Below are 27995 nucleotides of genomic sequence, written 5' to 3'. Positions count from 1 at the left end.
ATATGTACGCCTGCTCGTTCACTTTTTTTTCCGCTCTTTTCTCTGCTGCTTTTGTTTCGGGGCGGTTGCGGTGGTCGTTCGTTCGGTTCGGTTCGGTTCGGCTCGGTTCGGCTGTTCCGTCGGTCGGTCGGTTTGCGAATCCGAATGCGAATCCGAAGGCGAGTGCGAGTGCTCGATGAGAGGAGCTTTTACTGTTTTACTTTTTGCCTGAAATACATTTTGAGATAATTTCTCATTGGTAGTTCTGTTTATGCCATCGTTTGCGTCTGTGTTATTTCGATTGCGAGAGCTAGTTAACATTAGTTAAAATTAAAACCGAATGCACAACAACAACACAAACAACGAATAGCAACAGCAACAGCGACAGCGACAGCAGCAGCAGCAGAAAAGCAAAACACATATAATAGAATTGCGGTTTTTTTTTTAATGACGATTTCCATTCCCCATCCGTCGGATATGTTTTATCTTCTTCGGTGTACAAGTAGTCCAAACAGAGTGCCGGTAAAAATAAGCGCAAAGTTTAAGGAAATCATCATCATGTTGTCTGTCTTCAAATCGCAAATTACTTATAAATAGCTCGGAAAATCGCATGATATTACCATTATCGATGGGTATGGGTTTTTGGATCCTACGACAATGGGTTCCTGTTGGGTAAACAAAGTTTAGTTTAATTAGCTTCGCCATAAGCTGCAACCGGATCTCAAACAGACCGTGGAAAAGTAAAATAATAATTGCATTTCATGTAAGCCAGTGTAAATTTGCCTCCGTGTGTGCTTGTGTGTGTGTGTGTGTGTGTGTGTGGTGTGTGTAAACTAGAGAGTGCATAGTAGTGTAGTATCCCGATTCGCGCCGTTATTGTTAATGCGCAGGTAATTCGGAGCGCTTTTCGGCCACTCTATTTTTTTTTTTTTTTTTTGTTTTACATCTTTTTTTTCTGTGTGCATTTATTTGACAGCTTATGAATCACCGCTGAGATTCATTTGCGCTGATAGCTGCACAACTGTTGCACCCACTTTCAAAAAAAAAAAAAAAAACACCTCTCGACGTCGTCTTCAAGCAAGCGAGTTTAACAAAAACTAAACAAATAATACCAACACCTAACCTACTGAGCACATTTTTTTTTCTCTTTTGTTTTTGTTTTTGTTTTGTTATTGTTTTTCCGCAGTGCATTAATTTAACAAAGCTACTAATTTATTAAGAAATCTGAGTCACTGTGAAAATCTAGCCTAAATAATAACGATTTTAAATTAATTTTTAACTTTAACCACAAAAACGTGCACATGGCAATAAAAAAAAAATCATTTAGATAGTCGGTGTTATTTCTGATATAGATTCAATAAGCACCTCCGAGTTTTTTTATTGTATCTGTAAGTGTTTTACTACTGTGTAAATACCAGAAAATAAGGGATCGCAAAACCAATCCATAAGAATACAAAAAAGCGCAATGTAATACTTATTTGGATGTGGATTCAAATTGCAGTAATGGCAAACCGTGTAATAATAATACGCAGTGTTATCAGTCTTTGAAAGTGCACAGATGATTCGCCACCAATAACCAATAATAAGCCCACGGAAAGGGGAAACACAAAGGCAGCAGAGAAATAGAAATACAATACAAACTACATAAAACAACAATAAACACAATAAACAAAATAAACAAATGCAAGTTGAAACCGACAAGCCGGGCTTATGACACAATGGTCATGTAACTGGGCGACCCAAAGAAATCGCGAGATTCGTCCTAATCGAATGTGGAAAATGCTAAGTGCGGTTAGCCCATCTGATGGATCGCTTTCTTCTGAGCAACTGTCGCAGCTGTGTTCTTTTCTATCTCTACAAAGTCCAAGAGCCGGCACCCAAAAAGGTGCGGTGAATACTTAATCAGCAATCAATCAATAAATCGATTCGAGCTCTCGAGCTCCCAATCATTACCACCTCAAATTTTAAAAACGGCCGCGTGTTTCATCAACATCTTCACACAAATGCAACATGGATTGTGATTACTCAAAATTTTTGTACAAAAGTAAGTATTCAGCTTTTTATTCAAACCTGCCACAAAGAATTCAAACACACAGGGTGTAAATGTGTTCCTTTAGAATTCGAAACTTAAATTCAATTGTAGCTCTATATTTTTTTTAACAGGTTTTAACAGAAATGTTATATTCTTTCAAATAACTATGTATATATATGAACGTCCCTATGACAGCTTAATGATTAAGTCGTTGCGTCTTTTATAAAATTTAAAATGTATTTTTGAAATCGTAAAAATATCTATATCTTGAGTTATATGCGTATATGTATGCTAATCGTATTATCCTATTATTTATCGATTAACTATATGATGTAGTTGTCCGATCTTAGATTTTAAAATAGACTAGCGGACAGACAGACATGGCTAGATTGACTCGTCTAGTGATGATCAAAAATACAAAAACGTTCTTTATAGGGACAAAAATGTCCCCTTCAAACATTTGTCTTAAATAATAATAGCTCTCCATCTGCAGGGTTATAATAAAAGCTTTTTTTTTTACCAATGATCGCTAAGTGCAAGTTTATTCGAAAAATGTCTTCTAGTTGAAGTCAAAGCATGGGAAGAGTAAAAGAAATGATCCTGAACCATAACTAAAAAAAAAAAACAGTTTTCATATGAGTTCACTTTTAAGTAATTTACAGTAAGCTAAGCCAAAACTAAATACATTAACAAGATGCTATGTAAAAGAATAGAACAACAAGTTAAAACAACAGCTGTTGTGGTTAACTCAACTATTAGTACCGTACATACAGAACACTCTGAGTCAACTAACAATTTTTTCTGTATCACAAATATGATCAAAAGATATGGTAAATACTTATTTAATATCCCCTAGAATTGATTGTTATGCAGAGCCCTTTCCACATTTTGGCGTATGAAAATGAGATCACGAAATACAAAATTTCGGCAAACAAAGATTAGATTAGAAACAAATTCTGCTAGCTTAAAATTTAACCATATTTAATCATAGTTAAAAATCAATATTAATATGTTTTTTTAATTGATAAAAGGTTTAAAGAAATTAAAGTTTGTTGTTCATTTTTCGGAGAGCTCTGTCAGTTGCCATTTTTGTTTTTAGATATGTCCAAGAAAATTTGCGGGTACTCAGATCAGTGATGCCAGACCAACTTTAAAGTAAGAAAAAATTTTAAAACGACGTCTTTTCCAAGGTTTTAACAAATAAAACATCCACGGATCTTCAAATGCAATATGTGTAACTCAATCTTCAAAGTATAAAACGGTAAAATTTTCCATAAAGTTTAGTTTAACCTAAAACATTAAAAAGTGTTTGCTAACAACTTAAGGACCAGAATAACTAACAGAAGCCCCTAGTGATGACAAAGTTGAAAACATGATTGATTAAGATTTTATGTTATAATATCAATGGATCTCTTAAATGGGCTTACTTACATATATTTATGTTGATGATGAGTACACACGACTCTCTCGGTTTATCACCATGAAGCTAAAGTAAAAAGCAGAATTTTGAAAGCAAAATCAAAGAAAACGAATTGTATCTTGCAAGTAGGTGATACACAAAAAAGCTCCTGGAACTGACCGAGTTTCAGCAAAGTTATACCACGATATGCGGCTTTTTACCATACCATGACACAGCATTATTCAATTCCACAATAAATCTACACTTATATCAGTTTTTATTCCGGAAAAACTACTTAACAGTCGATAGCCTTTTTGATCATTCCTCAATCGCCAATTTATGCTTTAACAGCATGCTTGACCGCATAAGTCATCACAGTCTTTTTTAAAGCTTAGGCTCTCAAAAATGCAATAGCCTGAATAAGCTCAAATTTTTCTGAAAGTTGACAAATTCAATGTGGAACCCAAAATTTGCAGGAGTTGTTTTCTTCAGATGTAGAGAATGGCACTGTCTTCTTACCTCGGATATCCGCGTAAAAACTTTGCTTTACTCGTTAAGTTATAGAATTACTACGAATACACCGAAAATGCTTCAGTCGATGCAGTTTTAATTCGATCTTAGCATATGACTGTAAAAGCATTAAAGGAAGACCCCTGAAAGATTTGAATGCCTTCCAATATAAATGTAAAGCCTTACATTCACATAAACTGAATGACGCTAGTTCAATACAAAACGTCACCTTCACCGTGGTAGCAAGTTCTATCAGTTAAGCGAAGAAAACAATCCCTAACGATTCTTTTTAAAACCTACATGTAGAATCCATGCAGTACTCTCAACTACGGATTAACTTCAATTAATTTGTTAGTAACTTAATAACTATTTGGTTTTTCTAAGCTTTTAAAAACATGAGCAACAAATAGCTTCTTGAACAAATTGATCTTATCGCTTTCACTGGAAATTATATTCAAAGTCTTAATAAAAATATTACATTTATTACAGTACGTATATGGTTAATGCTAGAGCTGGGTATTGTTAGTACTTCTATATTCGAAAACAAGGAAGTTACATTATCAATATAATTTTGAAGTTGGAAGCAATTACTTGACCAGACATCGCTTGCTTACAAAAAAAATGTTTTTTTTTTTTTTTAAACCATATGTTTCAATTAGCTTGTTCCAGATAACTAGGTATTAATTAACTTTTGTAGGCACATGGTTCGAATTTCTTTTTTAATTTTTAAAAGTTTACTACTGCAAAAATTTACATTTTTCTTATTTATTTCTTCCCTAGAAACTTTTGGACTTCGGTCAGGCCCTTATAACTAGAAAGGACAATTTTTTATAAAAACCATATGTACAAATTTACTTGTTACCAAATGACAACTTCGATAGATAAGTTTTATTAACATTGTAGGCACATTTTCTTGATTATTTTTAAATTTTTTAAATATTTCTTTAAAAACAATACATTTTTCTTAGTTCCTTCATCCCTGGAAGCTTTCGGGACTCCAGGGTTCAACCTCAAAACTAAAATGCAAATTTTTTCTTATTTTATAAAAACCAATAACAATTTGGTTCCAAATGACAACTTCGATGTATAGGTTTTGTTAACTTTGTAGGCACATTTTTCCATAGTTTTCTTTTGTTTATTGTTGAAGAGAATTCTTCGGCACACTGTACATTTTTCTTAGTTCCTTCTTCCCGAGAAACTTTCGGGATTCGGTTTGGCCAGTTCCAGTTCCCCCTTAAAACTACAAACTACAAAAGCAGCGGCGAAGAAGCGGAGCACGGCAGCATCGTCGGCATCGTCGGCATCGTCAAAGCGGCAAAAGCAGCAACTTGAAAAAAAGGATTCTTCCCATCAGAAGTTGGTTCTTTTGCACAAGATAAAAATATTTTTTAATGTTCCCTGAACACAAACAAAAATTTAAGGAATGTCACGTTGTATTGCCATCCCGCTCTCGTGTGCGCTCCATGTATGCATTGCGCATTTATTTTGGTTCCCGGTCCGTCGATTCTTCTGTGCCGTTTGCCGTTTTTCCGTTCTGTTGCCGTTCCTGTTGTCGTTCGTATCTTCGCTGGTATGAGACAAAGAATTTCTTTTACACAGACGAATGGTTTGCCCCTTGGTTTGCTCCGACTTGGACCAAAGATCTGCTTGAGACTCGCATTTGGGTAGAGATATATGTAGATATATCCGCTGTATACAGCGAATGTTTCGTAATAACTCGCCAAAGTCATGTTCAGACAACCACTCTTACCAATTTGTGTATTCCTTGCAGGAGGCACTGAAAAAAAAATGCCCACATCTTGTTTTATAAATAAAATAAAAAAAAAACCTATTTAATATGGTACATTTTTATTTTAAAAAATATTTACATTACGTTTTTTCGCAAAAATTAACAGGAAAGAGTATAAACTAGGAAAGACGATGTATGTTAGGAAACAAAGTTTATTCTTACCAATTTTTTTTAGTCCCACATAATCCCTATAAATACAAAATAAAAACCTTTATAAATATTGATCATTTTTCATTTAAAAATGTTTCATGTTATGGTTTGTTTGAGTCTAAATTTGAAAAGACGATATAAATTAGGATGCATTTCAAGTAGACTAAAGGCCTTTTTATAAATAAAAAGGTTCCATTACATTTTTGGTGCAATTCTAACAAAAAAGAGGCTGAACCCGGAAAGACGATAAATATTAGACGATATATTTTACTGTTATTGCAAAGTTTGTTCTTACCATTTTTTCAAGGGGGTACTGAAAAAAAAAATCGTTATCAAAAAAAATCCTACTAAATAAACATAACCTCTGCAAATATTTTAATTTTTTGAGTCTAAATTTGAAAAGACGATCTATATAAAAATGCTGTTTCTTTTTTCAAGTGGACCAATGGCTTCAAAACTTGTACCAATTTTTTTAACATTGCAGGAACTACCAAAAAAATAGTTCCCACATTTTTTGTATAAATAATAAAAAACCCTCTTAATATTCCATTTAAAAATGTTTCCATTTTCTTTTGTTTAAAAATTAACAAGACAGAGTCTTCGGAAAGACGATGTATGTATGTACATTAGAAGCAAAGTTTCGTCATTCTTGTATGATCGGTATTCGCTAGTCAGTTGCGTTTTTTATAAACAAATTGTAAAAAATAAAAAAAAGAACAGCACAATAGTCTAAGGTCAAGAACGAGAGAATTTTTTTAGAGTCGTTAGGGATATTTCTAGATGAGACAGTCAAAAGCGATTTCTGAAACATGCAACATTTTTATTCTGTACAAATTCAAGGGATCCACAATGCAAATTTGGTCGCTAGATGAGGTTTTAATACTTTTAATATAAATTAAAATTATGCCATAATTTTATAAAGGTAAAACGCTTAAAATTGTTACAAAAAAAAAAAATTATATATATATGGCTGTATAAATTTTGTTGTTATAGTTTATGTTTCCTAAATACCTTATACAAATTTGGTTCTTTTAGTTTATAAATACTAAGAAGTTTGTGCATTTTTCAATGACGAATAGTTGAGTTATGTCGCATTTAACGGTTTCTATTATATATATGGAAAAGTAAATCGTGTACAATTGCAAAATGATCGTTTTGTCATGTCTGCGGAACGTGACAGCTGCTGTTGTTCTAAAACTAAGTGGCTTAAATGGTATCGAAAGGTAGTTTGAGTTTGTCAATTTTTCTACGGTATGTGTGGTACAAGTTATTCACCGATCAAAGGTTTTTTTTTTTAAAGTGAGAATTTCTAGACTCTACGAAAATCAGTAGGTTTTGAAAAAATAGCTACAAAGATAACTTCTTTGGTTTTAATTAGTTGATTTTAAACAACATCATAAACACCTATTCACGATCTAACATATAACTCCTAAAATAATTTGTATTACAACAAAATTCGGAATGTTTATGAAATTGTAATTTGCTTTTAAAAAATAAATAATTTACTTTTAGGCTTTATAACTTTTGAGATTCTTTAACTTTCCAATTGATTTATATATTATTTTTAAGAATTTCATGCCGGTTGTTAATTGTGCAAGAAAAAAAAAAGATCTTATTTCATCAACACTACGTTTTTTTTTTCTTCGCACATGAAAACCGAATTTTGATTATGGAATTTGGCCAGATCGATTAATAGCTTTAATTGCGTAAGTAAGCTTTGTAAACTAGACTGTTAGTACAATTAACAAATGCCAGCTTTAGGATGTAGTCATCTAATTTCATCTGATATAATTGCATTAATTAAAATATTAACTCTTTGTTAAAAGAATAAACCATGCCAATCCTTCACAAATACATATTTATACAAAAATGTAAACATTTTAATGTATCAAATTTAAATTTATAGACTATAAAAATCTGCCACGACTAAAACGTTCTTCTTTAATTTTAACCTGTTGATAGAAACAGGCAATTTTGTCCTTTAAAAATAATCTAACATAGCAGGTTAAATATCTCGAACCTTTTTGCCTTTAATGGTTCTCTAATGGGATAGTGGAGATTAGCTTGTTGGACTCAATAATTCACGGCAAGCATTTGAAGTAAAATATATTGGATTATTAATCGACTAGCTTATTGGCGCATTGAAACATTTGCACTATATTTTCTTGCTCCAAGCAGGACGTTATTATAATTCATAAGAAGCAAAAGGAATTTCGATTTAGAAAATTTATCAAAGCTGCAGTACAATATCCTGGAAATCGAACACACTTTAGAAAAAAATCTGCGTTGCCCTGTGCGGATACAAATTTATGATTATTTTTGGATAACGATATTGTCAATTTATTAGTTGTATTTTTTACTAGTTAGGTCTAAAAATTAAGTCAGCTTTAACACGAGCATTCTCTTCGGTGTTCAATCCGTTTGTTAATATGCGGCAAACTATTTGACTCTCGCTTTTTGGGCTGCTGGAATAGGCTAAAGTTGATTTTGAAGGGCTTACAACATAAAGTAGGTCACGGAGGTTAAATCAAAACCATTCCAATCATACCCATTTCGAAACGGAAATACAGGAAAAAGTCTAAGACTCGATCTATTCGACTGTCCACATACTTCGGCCATCGGTGAAGTTGGTTCAGGATAGGGACCGTTGGTAACATTAGCAGTGCTTTCCAGAGCCAACGGATGTCCAGCGACTTATTCGTGGCCGAGCAGGTGCCTCAACTGGGCGAGATCTTCGACGGACTGGAGCACCTCCTGGTCGAGCTGACGGCCCAGGGTCGTGGACCGGTGCCGGCGGCCCAGATAAAGAGTCACCTCTATAGCATTTGGTTGCCATTAAGCCATTAATCGTAAGCACATCAACGAGCTGGGCCAGCACTTGGGACGCTCCTTGGGGAATGCTGATTCTCTTCGATCGCTATGTGCATCTGGTGCCCTGTCGATAGCCAAGGATTCGATTTGCTCCATCGAGGTAGTCACCTCTTTACGCCCTATCTCTAAAGAGCGGATCAGCTTTCGCTGGATGGCGATGAAGTGGGAACAGGCCATGGTGCTGGAGGGCCACAGGCAGGACTACATGATAGTGGACCTGGTTAAGTACCTTCTGAGGACAGGAGGCGGCATTCAGCTGAACCAAGGGGCCATCCGGCTGGAGAGCATCCTTCCGATACACATCAGGGCGAAGGTGTACATTAGATTCGAGCGCAACATCGTCTATGGACTTGCTCTGTTCCTTCCAGACCGTGGAACAAGCCATCTTTTGCAAACTGATTTCTTTTGAATCTGTAGTGTCGCCCATCCAGTTTGGAGTGCGCCCGCTTAAGTTCTCTGTACATGAATCGCCAAAGGGTCAACAGCGATGTGCAGCTAGGCAAGCACATTGAAGCCATCACTGCCCGCCGGCAGATACATCAGCCTGGAACCGAAGTCGTTTCTCGGCTTTCAGGAGCGAGGACAATCGCCTCTGGTTGCTGGGACAGATTGTGGAGGATAACGATCCTAAGAAGGCACAGTTTTTTCTAGGCTCACATGTTCCAAATGAGTCTATCACTTCGTTTGCGAATGAAAATCCCTAAAATGTTACTCCAATAGTATAAAATGACTTGTCTTGTAAGGATATGAAAACGGAATGGCATTTCTACAACCATTTTTTTATTGATAATAAAGTACATTTACAGATATATAAGCATTTGTTGTATTAAGTCGGATTATCCGAATATCTGTAAAGTCATGTTCTACACTGGGCTTGAAATTAAATATTTGTTTTGATGTTGGTACAAGTAATAATTAAAAATATTGTATTTTTAAAACATCTATACTACTTTTAGAATTAAATGTTCTTAACTTTTCTAAACTTAATTTAAAGTTTTGTTCTTGAAAATCGAAAAGTTGTCTCTAACAAGCCCGTTACACAAAGTTTTGCCTGCACGCATGCGCAATATGAATTGGCCTTGATTTCTTATTTTTGGATAGGCTACGCTTATTTCGGCAATGAAAGGGGCCAAACTTTGAACCAAACTCGAGATCGAGATCGATCTGTCAGTCCGTATAAACGTCAAGATCTCGGAAAGTATAGTAGGTACAGTATTGTATTCCTGATCAGCATCACCAAGCGAGTCGATATAGATATATCCTATCAGAAAAATGTCTCATAAAACCGTGTTTAAAGAAATGTAGGTTAAGCTAATGGTTTTTGCGGGAGACCATTAAGTCTACATTTGCCAAAGTCTGGTTACCCTAAGATTGAATCACGCTATTGCTATACGGTTAAAAGTTGAGTTTGTCTTCGATTTGGGTAAATTTCCAATTCGCTGGGGATTTCAGTAGTAGCCTCTGTATTATTTTTATTGGAACCAAAATTACATATTGACACGTTTTTATAATTTTTTTAAAAGTTTGTCGCGCAGATTTATTTTTGTACATACGTGGTTTTCCAAGAAAAAGCTAGAATAGACGCTGCAGTCGAGCGTTTCGACTATTAGATACCCGTTACTTTGCGAACCAATTTCAAAAAATTATGCAGTGGCGTCATTGACCATGTTATGTACATATCTTGACCATAATTTCTAAACATATTGTTTAATATTTATTTGATTTATAATTTGATCATTTTTAGTAAGACGATAGATAGAATAAAAAAAAACTTTTTTTTAGCATCAAAAATGTACGTTCATTCAGATTATAATCGAGAAGATACATATCGTATGGGGTCGAAAATGCTTTCCCTTACCCGCAACCTACTTGTCAACGATCGCAATATACCCTTTCGATCTACAATTAGGAGGTAGTAAAAGTCAAATGTGGCAACATGTTATAGTCAGATAAAGATGTAGATCGTACGAAAATTAGACATCGATCGCTAGAACTGAATATCGCATGATAAAAATGGATATATCGATATGTTATTCCAAATGGGCGTAATGTGGTGTCCCCAAAATAAAAGTAGTTAACGGAGTATTAGCCATATGCCTCACATGATTTCAAAGCGGAACTTGGCCATTGCACTTGCGATCGTCACTGGTTAAGGCGCTATTTTGTTTGAAGGGGTCAGAGAGTGGGGAGTGACGAAGGACTTCCGTTGCGAAATTCTGGCCAAAGTTATAACACTCTATTCCATGCAAGGGTTACAAAGTGAGCGAAATCGAAATCGTGCGCTAAGGCGCCAGCGGCATCAAGCTCGGCGACTATTAGTCACACCCGACGGCGTCGTGAGAGAGGCAGAGAGAGAGAGCGAGCGAGAGAGAGAGAGAGAGAGAGAGAGAGAGAGCGCGAGCGTGAGCGGGCGTTGAGTAATAACGTCTCTTGCTCTTTTTCTCTTCTGGCTCCCCAATTGCTTGAGTGTGGGGTTTAAGCAGTGCACTTGTAATGGTGTGATGGTGCCTGGTGTGATGGTGATGTTTCGGTTTCGGGGGTTTGATCGGGTTGTGATCTGCGTCTGTGGTCGTAGGCAGCGTTTTGGTTGCGTTTGTGTGGTGTTAGGTTAGGAAACTAAACAACCAGATCCACCAGTTATGCTGGCAGGGCAGAGGCAGAAGTCGTCTATATAGTCGGCTATCCTCGGCAAGAGCAGAAGCTGAGCCAGAAGCAGAAGCAGAAGCAGAGAATGAGTTAGCCAGAGCCAGGCCAAGCCAACGTAACGTCAACAACCATACCAGACCAGACCAGACCAGCCAGCTAGTGTTATCGACGCTGACGTCGGCGTCGTTCTTTGTATTGATTCGAATTTGGATTCAGTCGATGAGTTTCTCTCGCTTCTGCGCGTTGCGTTTTTCGCAGTGTTTCCGCGATTTTTCGTTTTCGTTGTCGTCATCGTTGTGTGCGCCGCCGCCTCGCCTCCTCTCATTTCAGCCCCCTTTTCGTACAGCCGTGAGCGGCTGTCACAGTGTGCGTGGGTTTAAGATTATTAAATACATTTTCCTTCTTTGCGTTGGATTTGGATTTGGACTTGTTTTATTTTCTTTTTTTTATCATTTTGTTCTGTTCCAATGCGTTTTGTGTATTTTAATGTTATCTATCTACAAAGATATATATTTTAGAAGATTTGTTTAAATATGCGACCGTGGCCACTTTTTAGTTCCCCTTCTCTCTCTCTTACTCTCTCTGATTTTTTTTTGTTTTATCTTTTTCTTGCACGTATCTCATAAACAGTAGGCGTGGGGCCAAGAATATGAATGTGTGTGATTTCTTTGCCAAATTATCCTATACCTCTAGGTGCCCCAAAACAGAATTAAAAAAAAGTATTTCATAAATTGTACATCTACATACACAGCGATGTACATGTGATGTGCATGCACACATGTGCGAATGCTTTTGCACATTCACAACAGTAGTCGTCGCATATACACACAATTAGAACTGCACTTGTGCAGAAAAACAGACTATTTGCTTAAGCAGATGAAAACTGCAGACTACAAGCTACATACACCATACATATAATCGTCATCACAATCGTCATCGTCATCGCTAAAAGCCCCGTCTCAATTACGTGCTCTCCTCTCCTCTGCTCTCCCCATTAACTAACGTTAAACGTTAAAATGTATAAAAAAGCGACAAACCTATCCAATAGTTTGCTCTCTGGTGGCCATTCTTCTTTCTTCATCTTATTGCCGCAGCTGCGCCTTATTTCCACTGAAAGGCTTACAGACACACTCTCGCTGGCACAAAGACTACGATATTGTACAAAGCTGGTCATACTCTTACTACGGAATACACAGTTATATATATATATATGCCAGTGAGGGGAAGAGCGATGAAGAGAGAGAAAGAGAGAGGGAAAAATAGAGAGAGATAGAGAGTGGGAGTGTTTGAGAGAATGAGAATGAGAGGCGAGAAAAAGATGTTGCCTGAAATGAAAAAGATCTTTCTCACTTCCTCAAGAACTCCGATTCATGAATTATTGCAGATGTAAGTATGTGAATATGCATGTGTGGTGTATACACGTAGAATCGAAATTTGATTCGATACGAGTCGAGTCGAGAAAAAGTAAAGTAGTGCAAAAACAAGTATCGAATAAGCCACATAATCCAAAAAGCAAAAGGGTTTCCAGTCCAGACGCTGCCTCCACCACAACGCTCCGCCGTTATCACGGGAATAGATAATAAAAACACCATAATATAAAGCCTGTTACTTGTTTACCGAAAGCAAAAACAAAAAAAAAAAAACAACAAAAAATCCAACTAACTGTTACAAACGAATACGAATAATAATAATAAGAGTGCCTTTGACCAGCCGAGACGACGGTGACGGTGACGGTGGTGACATCAGAGTCTAAATCTAGCGCCAACAGATTTTAATTCCGTGAACTAGGCGACAACGCACAGTAAAAGTAAGCTGGCTGCATGAAAAACATTACCAGCTCGAGCACTTGCGGCACTGGGCTGCTGCAACTGCGGAACAACCTCGGCTGCACTGAGTTGGACGTTGCGGAGAAAACAGAACAACAGGCAGGTCCGTTGCACATTCGAATCCAAATCCAAATCCGAATCCGAATCACCATCACCAAGATCAAGTCACCAAGAAATCACCCCCCCGGAGTGGTGGTCTTTGCTTTTGGTGACTTTCCTCGTAAGCAGTCCAATTCCCGTTCCCTACCAACAACAAAAAAAAGCACATAGAGAGTGGAGAGAAGAGAGTTCACGAGGAAAGTCACCCAAAACAAAAACAAAAACAGAGACCAGAACTGCTTTAAATCTATGCATACATAAATACACACATACATACATACATACATACATACATTCATAAGAACATCCGATCTACATACATATGTATATCCAAAACGAAGAAGCCAACTTTCGATTGCCAAGATGAATAATTCAGTTGCATGGCAAAGCTTAAGTTACAATATCTTATTATTAAACTTCCAGAGGGTTATGTTGTTTTCTTTTGCAGTATCATATCGGATCATATTTTACAAACCGATCGCCTTTCGGGTACACCTTTTTTCACAAGTGTAGGTGTTTTGTATATTATTGCATAATAATAATCGATTTTGCGCTGTTAGAGATCTCCAAACAGAAAACTATACGTAAGGTATGAATGTTACAGGTCAGGATCATTACAAGATTTGTTTGTTGGATTGAATTTATTTACTGTACTTGCTTAGTTTAAAAGATATCCACATAAAACCTGTCCTACAGTGAACAAAGTAAAGTAAATAAAGTAAACACCCTAGCATTTGTTTAATTTACTGTTTCGAGTGACCACTGTGCCCATGACTCAAAGAAATGGCCAATTAATACGATTTAGATTTTCAGACATTTTGAATTACAAACTTTGGAAGTTAACTGCATGACTTTGTTTTTATTGCATAGTCGTCATTTAAATTATTTCGTTGTTGAATAGAATTTCATTTTACTGTAACTGTCTATAATATGATAAAAGGATTAGCTAGTTGCTTCCAAATCGGATGTGAAACGTTAAATGTTAAACTTATCAACATGCTTAATTTCAAAAGTCTCTTTAAATATTTACAAAGCTATAGAATATTTACCAATGTTTTTTTGAACTCTTAAATGTTTCTCATAAATTTATTTTATACCAGCAATATAAAAAAACAAGAAGGAAAGCAAACTTCGGCAAGCCGAAGTTCATATACCCTTGCAGCTATTGCATTAATTAAATACTTTTGAAAACATTTAAATTATGATTTACTTGAGTATGTGCTAAAAAAAAAACATTGAAACTATGATGATCTGCAGCTCAATTATTAGATAGTTATTTTATATATTTTTATTATTTCTATGGGAGCTATATGCTATAGACGTCCGATTTTGATAAAATTTATACCATAATTCTGAAATAATTAAACATTGCTATATGTCGAAGAACTAAACAAAAAATTAAAAAACAGCAAAGTTATAATTTTTTTTCATTTCTTTTTCCGATTGTTCCTATGGGAGCTATATGCTATAGTCGTCCGATCCGGCTCGTTCCGACTTATATACTACCTGCAATAGAAAGACAACTTTTGGGAAAGTTTCATGCAGATAGCTTAAAAACTGAGAGACTAGTTTGCATATAAACGGACGGACAGACGGACGGACAGACGGACATGGCTAGATCGACTCTAATAGTGATGCTGATCAAGAATATATATACTTTATAGGGTCGGAAACGTCTCCTTCACTGCGTTGCAAACTTCTGACTGAAATTATAATACCCTCTGCAAGGGTATAAAAAAGACAATTGTCAAAGATCTACTAAGAAAGACAAATATAAAAACTTGAGGCATGTCTAGAGATGCTGCTGATCAGGAATATATACATATATATGTATTTGCTTTGTATGGTTGGCAATGGCTTCTTCATTTAGTAGGAAAATCCAACTTAAAATATTTAGTGTTTGTAATAAAGAATTTAATTATTAATACTCTGCAAAGTCGTTATAATTACTAAAAAAAAAAGCTAAATGAAACATTTGTTTTACACTTTTATTTTATTTTATTCCATTAGTATTTAATTATAAAAATGATGATTAAACAAAGATCGCATGGCGGTTCTATTTTATGGCGTAAAATGACATTGAAAGCCCATAACACTTTGAATTGAGTTGAATAGAGTTCTTTATGTTCCCTGTGTTAATAGTACCATATGACTATCAGGATCGTAAAAGATGTTTTAAGCTTCAATGCTTCACACTAAAGATTAATATAGATATCTACTTAAAACAGTTTTTTGGGCTGCAATCTTTATATTTTCGAAACGAAAATCTTTACCAATAAACGTAATCAGCTCAGTACAATTCAAAAATATTTTTAGAAATTAATTTATTTATAATTATCTTCCCTGTTCCACATCTCTCTCCATCAAATACTTGTACCTAATTTTACTTTCTTGCTTTACTAGCAAATATTAGTAGTTTTCATATTCATTGATGTTTAAGGAGCATTATTGCGTAATCAATTTTAAAATGCTTAACATACTTGATTTATTAATAATTATTTTCTGGTTGCACTTCAGAATAAAATCCATTCTAGACCTTACAAATTTGGCGAATTCGCCACCCCCATTCTGAGTTCAGAATATTCATGGCGCGAATGAGTGGGTCATTTTAAGGGTTGAGACATGGTACACAGAAGATAATTGTTTTGTTCGAAATTATATTAAACAATATTTGGTATGTTCCTTTTACCATGACAAGAAAGATAACTCTAGGTAACAGAATTATATTATGATAAATTTTTAAGAATACTTTGCCACTCTACTTGCCACTGAAGAAAACTTGTGTTGGCAAGTGTAGTAATTAATATTAGGTGTATGAAATTTTTTGGGGAGGGGTTAGATACACTTTAAGTTTGAACAGGAAAGAAACTTCTTCGGTTTATAAAATCTTTCAATTATAAACAAAATATGTCTGCCATTATTTAAAAATTATTGTAACAGCTATAAGATTTTTATTAAATCAGAAACTTATTTCTATATCGATTTTGCTAGTTTATCCTATAAATGGACCGACCGTTTTCTTTATAATCGTCAGATCCCGAAGCATATTGTAAAAACGCAAAAGTCAAGAATGTCTGTATTTTAAAGGGTCTGAAAGGGTTGCATTGCTAACTTCCGACTAAAAATAAGAACACCCCTAAACAAGGATACACTTATAATATCTAATACTGTTAAAATACGTTTTGTGGATCCTAACTTTGATCCTGAGTGTGCTAAGGACGTCATCATATGGCTGTTTAAGGTCCCGTCGAGGAGGCACAGGCACAGGCACAGTCATGTATATGTATATGTATCTGTATATGTGTATGCATATATGTATAGGCGACGGAGCATACATAAAGAAAATGAAAAAGCAGAATGCATACCATAAATTCCAATTGCCGTACAACAAAAATGCGGCTTCTAAGGGTAGAAATGGAAAAGCAGGAAAACGAAACACACATTCCCTTATTAAAACTGAACACGAGCAGCTGCGAGTTTCAGAAGGAAATTGAGTTCAAGCGTAGAGTAGACCGAACAACCGACCCAACGACAGAACGACAGAACGGCCGACCGACCGACCGTACACAAAAGTCTGTTTCTAGTTTTCTAATTGGAAATTATCCTGAACCGCTTCTGTCGAAATTCTGAAATTCAATGTGATAACATTAATGCACGGTTCAGCTATTCTGCTCCCTTTGCTCGGCTTTTTGAATTGTGTGTTGTGCGAGATTATGGAAAAATGGCACATTCACCCCTAAAGCGATCCCACCAACCCCTGCACTCTGCACTCTACACTCTGCACTATACCATGCAGTTCCAGGCTGTGCAGTACATGCATTATTATAATGACCCATCATCATACACCGCGTTTTTGCAAGCGGATTTATACTATTTTGGCTCCTTCTGCGATCGACTTGGAAATTCAGATAATTTCCATTACCCTCCTTAGTCACATTCTACATACATATATCCACTATACCCATGCGGCCTCAGTCGCACTTGATGCCACATACTATACCATACTATACCTATACTATACCATATTATACCTATACTATACTATACTATATCAAGGCTTCTATCAATAGTACGCTGCGAGGGTATGTGCCACTGCATTCTATCCTCTGTCTCACAAATACCTAGAACCATCCCTATAGGTTGGTTTATGGGCGAAACAGCGGCGTAGCTCTAGCTCTAGCTGTAGCTGTAGCTGTAGCTGTAGCACCAGCACCAGCGCCCAGGGGCAGAAAAAGGAACCGGCCAAAACAAAGAATAGAAATATGTGGAAACTATACGGCTACGGCACATTTCAGTTCGACGTGCGCGTTTCTCTTAACCAGACGCATCGCATTTTAGTTTATTTTCCCCCATTTGCTCATGCCGACCGGGATTGTTTTTTGACGCTGTGAAAGAAACAAGTCGAACAAAAACAACAACAACAACAACAACAAAAACAACTAACTAAAACAAAGATAAAGATACAGATAAAGATAAAGATAAAGATAAAGATACAGATAAAGATAAAGATAAATAAAAGCAAAACTTTGAGAGAAATGTTTGATTTGATAGATATAGATTTAGACTCTCACCAGTGCAAATGCTAAACTAAAAATATTTGTTTCGAATTGAAAAAAAAAATTCCAAATTTATTTGATACACAATTGCTGGATATCGGCTTTAAAGTGGCGCCCTTCTCCAATCATTTAGATTCCCTCGAGGAATTCAAATCATTATCGGGTGAGTGGATGGACAGGATGGCATTGATACTCAATTAAAAACCTGTATCTTTTAGATTATTCGTGTTGAATACAGTAGATTGTTACTCAAATTTTAAATCATATTGATTATATTAATTAATCCAAAATAATTAAATTTCTTATATAATTATAAATCATGATAGGAATCTTTTTCGGTATTTCTAAACATTAAAATAATCAAAGAAGAACTCTAAAGTCGATTTTCCCTACAATGTATCACTAAAAATTAAAATTTTACTGAGCTATAAATGTTGAATTATCACCTGTTACATACATTTTTGCGAAAACAACATACCCAAGCACACCCTATTCCCACAGAGACACACCCACCATCCATTTGCCGGATGGGTTGGCTGGCCATAAGCTTTTGCTTTATTAAAATTGTTCCTCCAGTTTTATGCAACATTCAGCCGTTAGTTTTCCCGTGCAGCCCTAAATTCTTGACATTCACAGTGAAAACTCCAACGTTCGCAGCGAAAACGTAAACAGAGAAATGCCGGGAAACAATATGATGATGTTCCGGGTAGTCAATCATTGTCTAAAAAGTTGATTTCATTTGACCCTGATTTTGGAAACTTGTGACTTACAACTTATCTAATGCAACACAATAATGTAATGTTTTTGGTACCACAAAACAAAATTTCCTTTGTGTTTAGTTCCCAATATTATACTAAAGTGGTTTATTTCTGCATAAATAAATTTTAAAATAAATTTTAGGCTAGTATGTTTACCTTTCCACCAGCGCAATTTTTGTAAGAAGCGTAAAAAGGAGAAGTGGTCAGAAAATTCTTTAAAATTTGAAAGGAATTTTGTATAACATTTTTATGGCATTCAATAAAGCAAAAGAAGGGATAAAAATTAGTTTGGATTGAAATGTGAATTTGGTTTCAAAAGCTTACGAATGCTGCAATGTTTTTTACTCACCATCTACTTAGGAGCCTTAGCAAGATTTTGACCTCTTAAAAAATAACCAATTTTGAAACCTTCTGTTTGGTATTTATCTATTATCAAGTCTGAATTTTAAAATTTGATATCACCAATTCTAATTTTGATATCGACCCACCAATCTTAAACCAACAAAGAGATACAAATGTTGTATTAAAATCGGTCCAATTAAGGTTGAAATGAAATAGACATTCATTTTGTTCGTCGCTGACTGTGGGTTAAAACATTTGGCGGGCTTTTTGATAACAAAAACAATTTTTCACATCAGCGTTGCGTTTCTGTATTTACCGAATCGAGTTTCGAGTTGGTTTCACGAAATGCCGCTGAATTCATCGCCAACTTTCGTGTGTTAGTGAATATACATGGAACACGGGTGCTGCTTTTATGCATACACTTGTTTCCCCATTTCATGAAATGATTGCCTGAAGTCGGCATCGATAAAAACCAGTATTTGTGAATAGCTGCGCCAAAGTCAAGATGAGTCAAACGTTTCTTGCGCACTATCAACGTTTCCTCTTTTATCTCTAACAACTTTTTAATACTTTTGTTGGTTTGTATTAATGCTGGGACTTGAATTTAAATATATTCTCACAATTAGTAGACTGAACTGGACTTTTTACACTGCCTACTATAGTTTTTATGTGTGAGCTCATAAGAGTTGTTAACAAATGTCTACGGAATCTAAAAAGTTAAGCCAAAAAGTCAATTAATTTTTTAATATCAGTATAATAATTTCTATACAAGTTTTTATTTACTTCAGGTTGAAATATATTCATATATATGTACATATACGAGTTAAATGTTAAATTTAGATAACTATAAGAAAAGGGCACACTAAAGGATTTATATTTTACGTATACGGGTACGTATACTCATCAAAATTCCGAAATCAAATCATTTTTCGATCGTTTTTATGTTTTAGTTTTTATAGGCGGAAATCGAAACATACCAAAATGACTCCTAAATATATCAAATTAAATATATTTAAAAATAACGTATTTATTTTGATTTTTCCTAAAAATGAACCTATAGGCTATATTATATGGTCGATCGATTTTTTCAAATCAAAAACGAATAACTAAAATCGTATAAACCGATTGATATGAATATTAATTTAAAGAAATCAAATTGATTGCTTCCATGACAGCTGTTTGACATAGTCCGATTTTGATATCATTAAGAAGGTTTAACTGAATCAATATTAATCGACTTTTTATCTGGTAACAGTCGGACTTGAGGTATAAAGTAAATTTATCGTGCATTTGTGGTCTCTATGGCCAGTAGAAAAATATTTTGACTTGTTCGAACTTTTTAATGGAACAGGTTTAGCTAGTGATTTTTTTTATAATTTTGTCTACTTACCTAAATCTTGAAACGCAAGTGCTATATATGTGATTTTTGGGCGGGCATCTAAAAATATTACTTGTTTTATAATAAATGTTGTGTTCTTATTCTGTTTTCAGTTGGACCCGGCACCATACCATCACCGTGGACACCAGTGAATGCCGGTCCTCCAGGTGCACTTGGATCGGCAGACACAAATGGCAGCATGGTGGATAGTAAAAACCTGGATGTTGGTGATATGAGCGATGTAAGATCACGAATCAATATACGGTCATTTTGTTTATACGTCATAATTTCAGTCTTTCCCATTCATTTTTTAAATATGAAAAACAAAAGTACATTTTGCTAGAGAAGCCAATTTAATACAAAATTAAAATTTTAATCATTTTTTTTTACGACAAAAATTTAATGACAAAATTCATAAAATTAGACTCGTTTGCTGAAGTTGACTGCAATTTGTACACAAAAAGCAATTGAGAATTATCTTTTAAAAATATATATTTTTAATTTTAGAACTAAAACAGAATTAAAAAATGTAACCATATAACCATTTCTTGGTTAATCAATTATCTACAAAGTAGGCAAATCAAATATTTAAATGACGATCCTACCACAAAAAAGCTCCGATTTAGATATTTTATAAGAAAATAGTACATCCATTAGTTTTTTGGTTCTGGTAACCAAAACCGGAGTTTGATTTTAACACAAAAACTGTGATAGATGTTTTTAGAGTTCGAATTCGGGAAAACGACAATGATTCTTCAGAATGAGATACTTGATCGAAAATATTCCTTGTTTAAACATATTATTTTTAATTCGAATTCGAATTCGCAAGACCGAATTTTATTAAAATGTATGACTGTTTCGTCAATGTTAATGAAACAAGGGCAGCCTTCTTTGAGATCAGCATGTTTGGGATTATTAATATAATGCTTTTCGTGCGTTAATAAAATTAAATAGTCGATGTTGTCTTTTTGAACCCAAATTGAAATAGTTTTAAGTACACATTTTTGGGTAGCGGTCAAGACATTTCTCAGCATATTAAAATGTTGTAGCCTTACAGCTTTAATATTTAGATATGTTTATACTTATTAATAAATTTATGTTCAATAATATTTTATAATGTTAACTGTCTCAGGAACTTTTAATGGTTTCGTTTTTTTTTTTATCAGTTAAAAACATAAAATAAATGTCTTACAGGGAAAAATCACTAAAGTCAAGTTTCTTAATGATGAAAAAACATTTTTTTCAGTGTCCTCTTACCTAGAGGGTAAGGCGTTAAAAACCTTATCCAAAAACAGTCGATTTTATTATATTATACTATTTTAAAACGCAATAGGCATGCCAATTTGGCAAATCTGTTTAATGGCCTATTGTGGTCGTCTATTAAAAACAAAATATGAAGTCTTATATTATTTTTAGTTTTACTGTGACTAATTTGTTTCTAAAAACTAATTTACTTCGAACCACATCAAATTTTAAATACGACTTTAATATTAGTTCGGGCAGAACAAATTTAAATACAAATCTTGGGAATATACAGGGCTAAATCTAAATCTAGTGAACGCACATACCACCGCTATGATTCATACTTGGTGGATAGATAAGAATAATATTTTTCCGTTGAGTCATATTCCATTTTATTCTGATAAACTGTGGTCCCCACAGATTTGCTAGGGCATGAAAAGAATACAACAATTTGAGAAAATCTCAGTAGGTTTGAACGAGTCTATGTACATTACCTCATTTTTTGTTGCCTTTTTAGTTCCTTAACATCTGTAGGTTATACTGTAAGTTAGGTAACTAAACTGTTTATTCGGAGCAAAAATAGATATAAAATATGTAATAAAAATAGGAAAAAAGCAGATTAAAAAAAATTTTATTTTTAAAATTAATTTCTTGTACTTTTCACATTTATTGTACACACCAATCTAAGGTTTCATTTGCATGTTCTTAAGTGTGTCTAAGAAATGGTTTGACATTTAAAGTTGTGTTTTCGTTTTTTAACGGCATTAATTCAAAGCTTTAAAACGTTTTTTCACCATACTTAAATTTGTAAATAAAAATTCTTAAAATATTATTTATCAAAAGTTGTTTTCTGTCCCACGAAATCCATCAATTGTAACCTTGTTGGTTGGTTCTAATCAACACAAAATTAGGAAAAAACCATACTAAACATTTTATGTAATGCATTTTAATTTAATTCATTTTATTTAAACATTTTATTTCAGGACGAAAAGGATCTTTCGTCCGCTGATGCCGAAGGTGTATGGAGCCCAGACATCGAACAGAGCTTTCAAGAGGCTTTATCTATTTATCCGCCGTGCGGACGTAGAAAAATCATCTTATCCGACGAGGGTAAAATGTACGGTAAGTGCTCATGACTGAACATATATCTTGGTAATCACCAACTTACCCAGATAACTTAGTTATCCGTACTTTGTTAACAACTTACTCCACTCGACTTTACTTCAGGTCTGAGTAGAATAGACAAAACGCTATAATTTGTCTACTGCTGCAAAGTGCATTCTAATTTTGTTCAGATATGGTCAGCTGTAATGTTATAATCATGACTTTTCTATGTTTGAACTCTCTTTTACTTGTTGTGCTATTAGAACTCCCATGCCAAAGGCAATTTATGGAAGAATTAGTTTTGTTTAGAAACCAGTTCGACTTGTTTTTTCCATATGTTTTGAAGATCAGTTTTTTTATTGAGACCTTTTTCCCGACTCTACATTCTTTGTCTGTTTAGATTTAAATTAAAATCAAAAGCAAACACAACTTATTAACTTTACCAATAATAATTTATTTGAAAGAAAAAGTGCATGGAATGTTTTTTTCTTTGTAGCAAAAACTGTTTTCTAATCTGTTAGGTTTCAGCGCCAAAGTTAAGAAATCAAAAAAGAATAAAAAATGTTTAAGAGAGCATACTATATAAATGGTGTGCATACCTCTACGATCTATAAATATCTTCTAAGCAAAGTCGATTGGAATAAATTTTTTAATATAAGAGATTTCAGGAGTACACCGTGGTTTAGGGTTTGAATTTTTGCCAAACATAAAACTTGTTCGAACACAAGTAGCTATATTTGTGATACAAATTAATAACAAATGTAGGCCTATTAAAAAATACCTATTTACTGATGATTTTGTGTGATTGCATATTACAGGTCGCAACGAACTGATCGCACGATACATCAAACTGCGCACGGGCAAGACGAGAACCAGGAAACAGGTCAGCTCGCACATCCAAGTGCTTGCTCGGCGAAAACTCCGCGAGATCCAGGCGAAAATCAAAGTTGTAAGTGGCTCCAGAAATCGAGATAATATCTTTTCGGTGGGGTAGACATATATTCTCAGATCAGATTCGTGTAGGACCCCCCCAAAAAAAAACAATGAAAACGTTAGTTCTTAGGGTTAAAAATATGAGCATGAAAAGCAAGGCAGAGCTAAAAGATCTTGTCCTCAAGGTCCACCCTAGAAATGGGCAATGGGAATTGAGGAGGAGAGCACAAAGGTGAAAAGTGCCCACTGATTGTTGTCCCAATTGAAGGGTCAATGTCAAGTTCTCCCTTTTTCGATTTCAATTTCGATTTCGATTCTTGACTTGCACAAATTTGCGTGTGTTTGATGATGATGATGATGATGAGCAGCAGGAGCAGCAGGCACATGTTACACCCGTTACACCCGTTACACCCGATACACCCGTTACCCCCGTTACACCCGATACACCCGTTACACCCAATTCCAATCACAAAAACCCAACTGAAACTCTCTTCCAGGAAACCAATGGTGTGTCCTTGCATTTGTTGAATGAGAAAGAGCAGACGTTGCAGGTCATGAGCACAATGACCAGTTCGCAGATCGTGTCCGCCCAAGCGGCCAACAATCTGGCATTGGCCGCCTCGGCATTATCGGCATCGGTATCATCGGTATCATCGGTGTGTGGAGGTGCAGTTGGTGGTGCAGTTGGCGGTGCAGTTGGCGGTGCAGTTGGTGGTGGCCACCATGCGAGGCATCTCTCTTTGACCCATTCCCTGCCACTGCATCGGCATCCCGCCGTAATGGGCAATGCCGCCTCCTCCTCCATCTCCACCTCCGGACCGCCGGCTTTGGCTCCTTCGCCCCGGCAGCAGCACCACTACCACCACCACCACCACCATGCCCACCACCCAGCCCACCAGCACCACCAGCACCACCACCATTCCCATTCGCATTCACATTCACATCCCCATTCGCATTCGCATTCGCATCCCAACTTGCCGCCGCACCTACCGCATAGTCATATGCATCCCCATCACCATCACCAACATGCGGCAGCCGTTGCGGCGGTGTATCACCTACAACAGCAGCAACAGCAACAGCAGCAACAGCAGCAACAGCAGCAACAGCAGCAACAGCAGCAACATCGCCTCAGCGATACGGACAACGTGGATCCAGTGGTTCAAAGTGGATCCACAGCGACGCCACCACCTGCTCCTCCGCCGGCGGCGCCACTGCACCACCCGCCGTTGTATTCTGGCGTAAGCTACTGTTATTATTTCCAACTCGATTTCCAAATGCTGTCATACCGTTCGAAAACAAAACAAAACCCGAAAAAAAACCAAACAAAATAAAATAAAACACGCAACTCATTACCAAGCTACTACTACTGCGCGCTGTTGCATTAATTCCAAACCAAAGACGCTCTGCAAACTCATGGGTAGCACCGAAACCAAACCGAAACCAAATCGAAACCAAAACCAAAAACCAAAAACCAAAACCACCATCACCATCACCAACCAAAAACCACCAACCACCAAACCACCAACCACTGCATAATCTGCAATGCTCATTTAGGATTTGCAATGCTCTTACTTGGCTTTTTTGTTATGTGTGTGTGTGTGTGTGTGTGTGTGTGTGTACTATGACCGCCGCCGTTCTTACTTAATTAGTATGTGCAATAAGCTGCAATCTCTGCTCTGTGCGCCTTCGATGATCTGTATCCATATCCATTCTATACATCCACTCCACTCTACTCCACTCCACTTCACTCCACAGCACTTCACTTCACAGCCATCATCACTACTCTCTACTCAAAATCGACGAGTTGCCCCCATGACCCCATGACCCCATGCCTCCATGCCCGTTGTACTGCTAAGCCAAACCCTAATGCGCTCGCTTGCTCATTGAACAGTTTTCGAAAAGATAAAACTCCTTGCTTTTTGAACTTGCTAAACAAAATACAACAATATATAGACGAAGACGATGACGATGACGGTGACGAAAATAGAGTCTAACTTAGAGTTATGTATGTTATATTGTGTACTACTATACTATACTTTACTATACTATACTATACTATACTATACGTATGTAACATTGAAATCGCTGGGTATGTCTTATAGTGAAACAGTTGATTAACAAGTCGCCGCACCATATGTTTAACCATCTCTCGTAATTGTATTTATCTACCTCATCCACTTGTTTTGGTATACACCACGCATATGGTAACCCTATTAATCTCTATTCTCTCTCTCTCTCTCTCTCTCTCTCTCCTGTCTCGCTCGCTCGTTAGCAATTCTGGCAGCCCGGACTCCAGCCGAGCACGTCCCAAGAGTAAGTTGGCATCGAGCACCACCCAACGGCGAACTGGCTATACAACGCATTTGCATTGACCAATAGTTTCTATGATTACAGCATCAAGCCCTTCGCCCAGCCGCCCTATCCCGCCGGCAAGCCCTCGACGGCCGTCTCCGGGGACGAGGCCGGCATTCCGCCCTCACAACTGCCCTGGGAGGGCCGAGCCATTGCCACGCACAAATTCCGCCTACTCGAGTTCACGGCGTTCATGGAAATCCAGAGAGATGATATGGTATGTGCAGAGAGCTCTCCTCCTTTGCCATTTTATGATTTATGATTGATAATATCACATTTCTACACATTCATCTGCAGTATAACCGTCACCTGTTTGTTCAACTGGGCGGCAAGCCATCCTTTTCCGATCCCTTGCTTGAGGTAAGTACCAAACATCTAATAAAATAAATTATATTATAAGCCAAAACTAACAACCACTCTATGCACTTTGCAGACTGTCGATATCCGACAGATATTCGACAAGTTTCCGGAAAAGTCCGGGGGGCTCAAAGATCTCTACGAAAAGGGTCCACAGAATGCGTTCTACCTAGTTAAATGCTGGGCGGACCTAAACACCGACCTGACGACCGGCAGCGAAACGGGTGATTTCTATGGCGTAACCAGCCAGTAAGTCTCAACAGATAGCAGATCAATAACAATTAGCGATTATATAACACATGGTAGTAGTTTTAATGCCAAGTATTAGACACTAGACACTAAATAAAGTGTTGCATGAATTTTGAACTATTGGGTTTGAACAATTGCTCAATAAGATAAGTAGTAAATTAATACAAGTGAGAAAACAAAACTTATATGGGTTAAAAAAAAAGTAAACAGGGCTTATATATTATTTATCATTGAAATCACACTTATACCTTTAAACTGTCTGTAGTTTATTTTCAACACAGTTTTTTTTTTAAGTGTAGTCACCCGAATTCAGTGGTGAATCATAAATCACTAGTCAAGCTGTTTTTTTTTTTTTTAATCTAGATTCCTATAAATTCCTAATCATAATCATAAATCGCTTTTCAGGTTTTTCTAAAGAACTCCCTTGTCATATTTTTTTAATGTAGATAAAATTTCATATGTTTAAATGCACAATTGTGTAAATCTGTCTTATAAAGAACTGAACAAACAAACAATAGTTATAGTTAAAACAAATATATACTCAAAGTAATAACCAAGAATCCATAAGGGTATTGAAAAACAATTCCAGAAAACAGAACTTTAATTTATGTAATAAATTCTAGCGATTAACAAATTTAATGCTATGCAAGTAAATGTAATAACTTGGCTCAGTTACAAAAGGTTGAAGTTGCTAATAAATACTGACTAAAAATATGAGCTAACTAAGTACCAATTGGTATTCACATGCTTTAAATAGCTTTCAGATTTAAAGGGGAATATTCACTTAGTTTAGGTCTACTATGCCTAAGCACACAAGATCATTTTGTAATAATATTCTGAATCCTTTCCACCACAGATATGAAAGCAACGAGAATGTCGTGCTCGTGTGCTCCACGATCGTTTGCTCTTTTGGCAAGCAGGTGGTGGAGAAAGTGGAAAGCGAGTACTCTCGACTGGAGAACAATCGCTACGTCTACCGCATTCAGCGATCACCGATGTGCGAGTACATGATCAACTTCATTCAGAAGCTGAAGAACTTGCCGGAACGCTACATGATGAACAGTGTGCTGGAAAACTTTACAATATTGCAAGTAAGTTCTATGGTGATCTATATGTCAAGCATATGAATGTATATTAAATCTTTTGTTTTATTTGCAGGTAATGCGAGCCCGCGAAACGCAGGAGACTCTTTTGTGCATAGCCTATGTTTTTGAGGTGGCGGCTCAGAACAGCGGCACCACCCACCACATATACCGTCTGATTAAGGAATAGCAAAAGCTGCATGGAGCAGAGCCTGACCTGTCTGCGAATCCCATCAACACACACGTTCACAAGTTTATCGACAATAGCAACAACAGCAACAACAGCAGCAGCAACAATAATAATAGTACCGCCAAGAATTGCGATGGCAAAGCGAGTATTG

General features: G+C 36.1%; 2 protein-coding genes across 23 annotated transcripts; one reads left to right on the top strand and one right to left on the bottom strand.

Moving 5' to 3' along the window:
* Window positions 1-27871, top strand: LOC128260545 (protein scalloped). 21 transcript variants are annotated; one of them, XM_052993645.1, is made up of 12 exons: window positions 1-501; window positions 1521-2023; window positions 20449-20576; window positions 22561-22699; window positions 23500-23630; window positions 24112-24852; window positions 25887-25927; window positions 25994-26183; window positions 26264-26326; window positions 26400-26572; window positions 27429-27663; window positions 27731-27871. In XM_052993645.1, exons 2-12 carry the CDS (start codon window positions 1990-1992, stop codon window positions 27842-27844), a joined length of 1989 nt encoding a protein of 662 aa, XP_052849605.1. In that variant the 5' UTR covers window positions 1-501; window positions 1521-1989; the 3' UTR covers window positions 27845-27871. The 21 variants fall into 21 exon arrangements, with proteins under 21 accessions (XP_052849605.1, XP_052849604.1, XP_052849602.1 ...); XM_052993644.1 differs by having other exon boundaries at window positions 1512-2023; XM_052993642.1 differs by having other exon boundaries at window positions 1481-2023.
* Window positions 4990-20484, bottom strand: LOC128260547 (uncharacterized). Of its 2 annotated transcripts, XM_052993653.1 has the most exons (4): window positions 12414-12507; window positions 5671-5697; window positions 5351-5609; window positions 4990-5283 (listed from the first exon to the last, which is right to left on the bottom strand). In XM_052993653.1, exons 1-4 carry the CDS (start codon window positions 12455-12457, stop codon window positions 5227-5229), a joined length of 387 nt encoding a protein of 128 aa, XP_052849613.1. In that variant the 5' UTR covers window positions 12458-12507; the 3' UTR covers window positions 4990-5226. The 2 variants fall into 2 exon arrangements, 1 of the variants encoding a protein (XP_052849613.1); XR_008268146.1 differs by lacking the exon at window positions 12414-12507 and adding exons at window positions 5872-5897; window positions 20348-20484 and having other exon boundaries at window positions 4990-5697.
* Window positions 27872-27995: the final 124 nt, after the last annotated feature.

Source organism: Drosophila gunungcola (genome assembly GCF_025200985.1).
Source record: "Drosophila gunungcola strain Sukarami chromosome X unlocalized genomic scaffold, Dgunungcola_SK_2 000032F, whole genome shotgun sequence".
Lineage (NCBI taxonomy): Eukaryota > Metazoa > Arthropoda > Insecta > Diptera > Drosophilidae > Drosophila > Drosophila gunungcola.
This window is presented reverse-complemented; position numbering and strand designations above follow the sequence as displayed.

Coding starts and splice junctions, on each gene's coding strand:
- LOC128260547 (XM_052993653.1), bottom strand. CDS start 12,457: ATGAAGAAAGAAGAATGGCCACCAGAGAGCAAACTATTGGATAG. Junction 5,610..5,670: donor TGCAAGGAATACACAAATTG/GTAAGAGTGGTT, acceptor CGCTGTATACAG/CGGATATATCTACATATATC. Junction 5,284..5,350: donor GAGCGGGATGGCAATACAAC/GTGACATTCCTT, acceptor CTTGTGCAAAAG/AACCAACTTCTGATGGGAAG.
- LOC128260545 (XM_052993632.1), top strand. CDS start 13,197: ATGAAAAACATTACCAGCTCGAGCACTTGCGGCACTGGGCTGCTGCAA. Junction 23,631..24,111: donor TCCAGGCGAAAATCAAAGTT/GTAAGTGGCTCC, acceptor ACTCTCTTCCAG/GAAACCAATGGTGTGTCCTT. Junction 26,573..27,428: donor TTCTATGGCGTAACCAGCCA/GTAAGTCTCAAC, acceptor TTTCCACCACAG/ATATGAAAGCAACGAGAATG.